At 32.3% G+C, this 2,320-nt stretch overlaps 1 protein-coding gene across 1 annotated transcript in view; it reads left to right on the plus strand.

The window, feature by feature from the left end:
• The first annotated feature begins 259 nt into the window (after positions 1-259).
• Positions 260-2,320, plus strand: part of LOC127751224 (uncharacterized) — a 6,960-nt gene continuing 4,899 nt past the window's right edge. Inside the window, exons 1-2 of the mRNA XM_052274381.1 lie at positions 260-1,782; positions 1,946-2,174. Of these exons, the coding sequence (XP_052130341.1) occupies positions 260-1,782; positions 1,946-2,174 (1,752 nt within the window). The remainder of the gene's footprint in view (positions 1,783-1,945; positions 2,175-2,320) is intronic.

The raw sequence follows: 2,320 nt of genomic DNA on the forward strand, positions 1-2,320 counted from the left end.
AATAATAGTAATCACTGAACATTGGCTGTCAGAAGCTGAAATCAATTTAATCAACTTTCCTAATTTTAAAAAAGCTGCTTTCCACTGTCGATCACTTCAAAGAGGCGGAGGTGTTCTGATTTTAATTGATGCAAATCAATCTAGCTTTCCTTATAATTTCTCATCGGTCAATGAAATAAATATCCTATCCTCTGATCTGATCTGTGAAGTGGCTGCCATCAAATTTAAGTTGAAAACTCAACAACTATTCCTGATTGCAATGTATAGATCACCATCAGCATCAACTATAGAAGATTGGGCTACATTCATCCAAAAAACCCAGGAAATTATACTATCAACTAATCCTCTATGCAATGAAATTCTACTTATGGGTGATTTTAACATCAACATCCTTGATTCTTCCAAAAGAACCAGTGAATTTCTAGACCTTTTGGAAGCTGCAAATCTATCTCCGATTTTTAATCAATCTACAAGAAGAAACCTTTTATCTGGTAATGACTCTTCACTAGATAACATCTATACAAATAGTGTGCGCTTAAGTGACTTTCAAGTAATCAGAAACTACAAATTATTAGATCATGACATTCTATCAACTAAAATCAATCTTGGCATCAACAAACCAATCATTAAATATAAAATCGGAAGAAAAATTAATGAAGAGACTATGCTACTGCTTGAAACTCAGCTCTCCACAGAAGACTGGACAAAAGTCCTCAACTCTGAGGATCCCAACCAAGCCTATAATGAATTTCTAGAAATTTTCTTGTTCTACTTCAATACTATCTGTCCAGTGTTAAAATCTAAAATTAGAACTGATAAGAAAAAAATTGTTAACTATTCAGTAGATATTAACTACTATCACAATATGATATGTTTTCTTGAATCAACTTTACCCTCGAGTAATAACAGAGACAATGTATTAAAATCCATTAAGTTGTACAGATCTAAATTGAAATTGGCATATGATATTGAGAGGAAAAGAGCTAATCAGCAGAAAATTTATAATTCCCAAAATATAAGCAAAACTACATGGGCCATTATTAATTCAAACAAATCAGAACAAGCGAGTTCTGAAAGCATCTCTCTTTTAGTGCAGGGGAAACCCTGCTCTAACAACAAAGAGGTTGCAGATTCTTTTAATAACTACTTTCTTAATATTCCTTCAATGATAGCTCAAAAACTAAACAGGCACCAATTTGATCTAAGCAATGTTCAAAAGGTCAATAACTCTATATACCTATATGATTGTACCCCTTTGGAAATAGAAAATGAATGTTCAAAATTCAGTAACAAAAAATCGTCTGGTATTGATGGAGTTTCAAACTTTGTAATTAAGAAAATGAAGAAAGTAATATCTAAACCATTAGCCCATATTATAAATCTCTCCATGAGAACAGGAATTTTTCCAAATCAATTAAAAAAGACTCTAGTTAAGCCGCTCTTCAAGAAAGGTGATAAGTCAAATACTGAAAACTATAGGCCTATTGCACTAACTTCTCCTTTTTCAAAAATATCCGAAAGGATATATGTTAAAAGAGTTACTGGCTTCCTTGAAAAAAACAAGGTAATAGATAAAAATCAATATGGTTATCAAAAAGGAAGGTCTTGCTCTGATGCTATTCTACATGTTAATGATTATATCCTGAATTGTAAAAAACAAAAACTTCTAGCAGTAGCACTTTTTCTAGATCTAAGCAAGGCCTTCGATTGTGTTGATCACAAAATACTCTTGTCCATATTGGATAGATATGGAATCAGAGGTATTCCTCTTAACCTTATTTCGTCTTATCTTTCGGAAAGAGAACAATTTGTTGGCATTACCTCTATAAATAATCAACTGATAGTCTCACAAAAAGGAATAGTTAAAGAAGGTGTCCCTCAGGGTTCAGTTTTTTGGGCCCTATCTATTTATTATCTATACAAACTGCATTCGTGCCATTATCAGGCTTATACTTTCTGAATTTGTTCTATACGTGGACGACACCACCATCATAATTCCTGGTAAAACTATTCAAGAAATCGAAGCTAAGGCTATTGCTGTTCTGACCAAAGTTGAAATTTTTTTCTCTTCCTTAGGCCTAGCTCTAAATTTATCAAAAACAATCTGCATGCTTTTTAATTCATCTCTCGATTCAGCAATTTCAATCAATATTAACAATGTCAAAATTGAACAAGTAAAATTAACGAAATTTCTAGGTATTAACATTTCCTCAGACCTTAAGTGGAATGAGCATATTTCGGAAATTTGTAAAAGTGTGAGAAGAGGCATTTTCCTTTTAAAACAATCCAATCAAAGCCTAAACAAAAAATCCAATGTACT

The sequence above is a fragment of the Frankliniella occidentalis genome, unplaced genomic scaffold, assembly GCF_000697945.3.
Source record: "Frankliniella occidentalis isolate FOCC.00 unplaced genomic scaffold, Focc_3.1 Scaffold385, whole genome shotgun sequence".
NCBI lineage: Eukaryota > Metazoa > Arthropoda > Insecta > Thysanoptera > Thripidae > Frankliniella > Frankliniella occidentalis.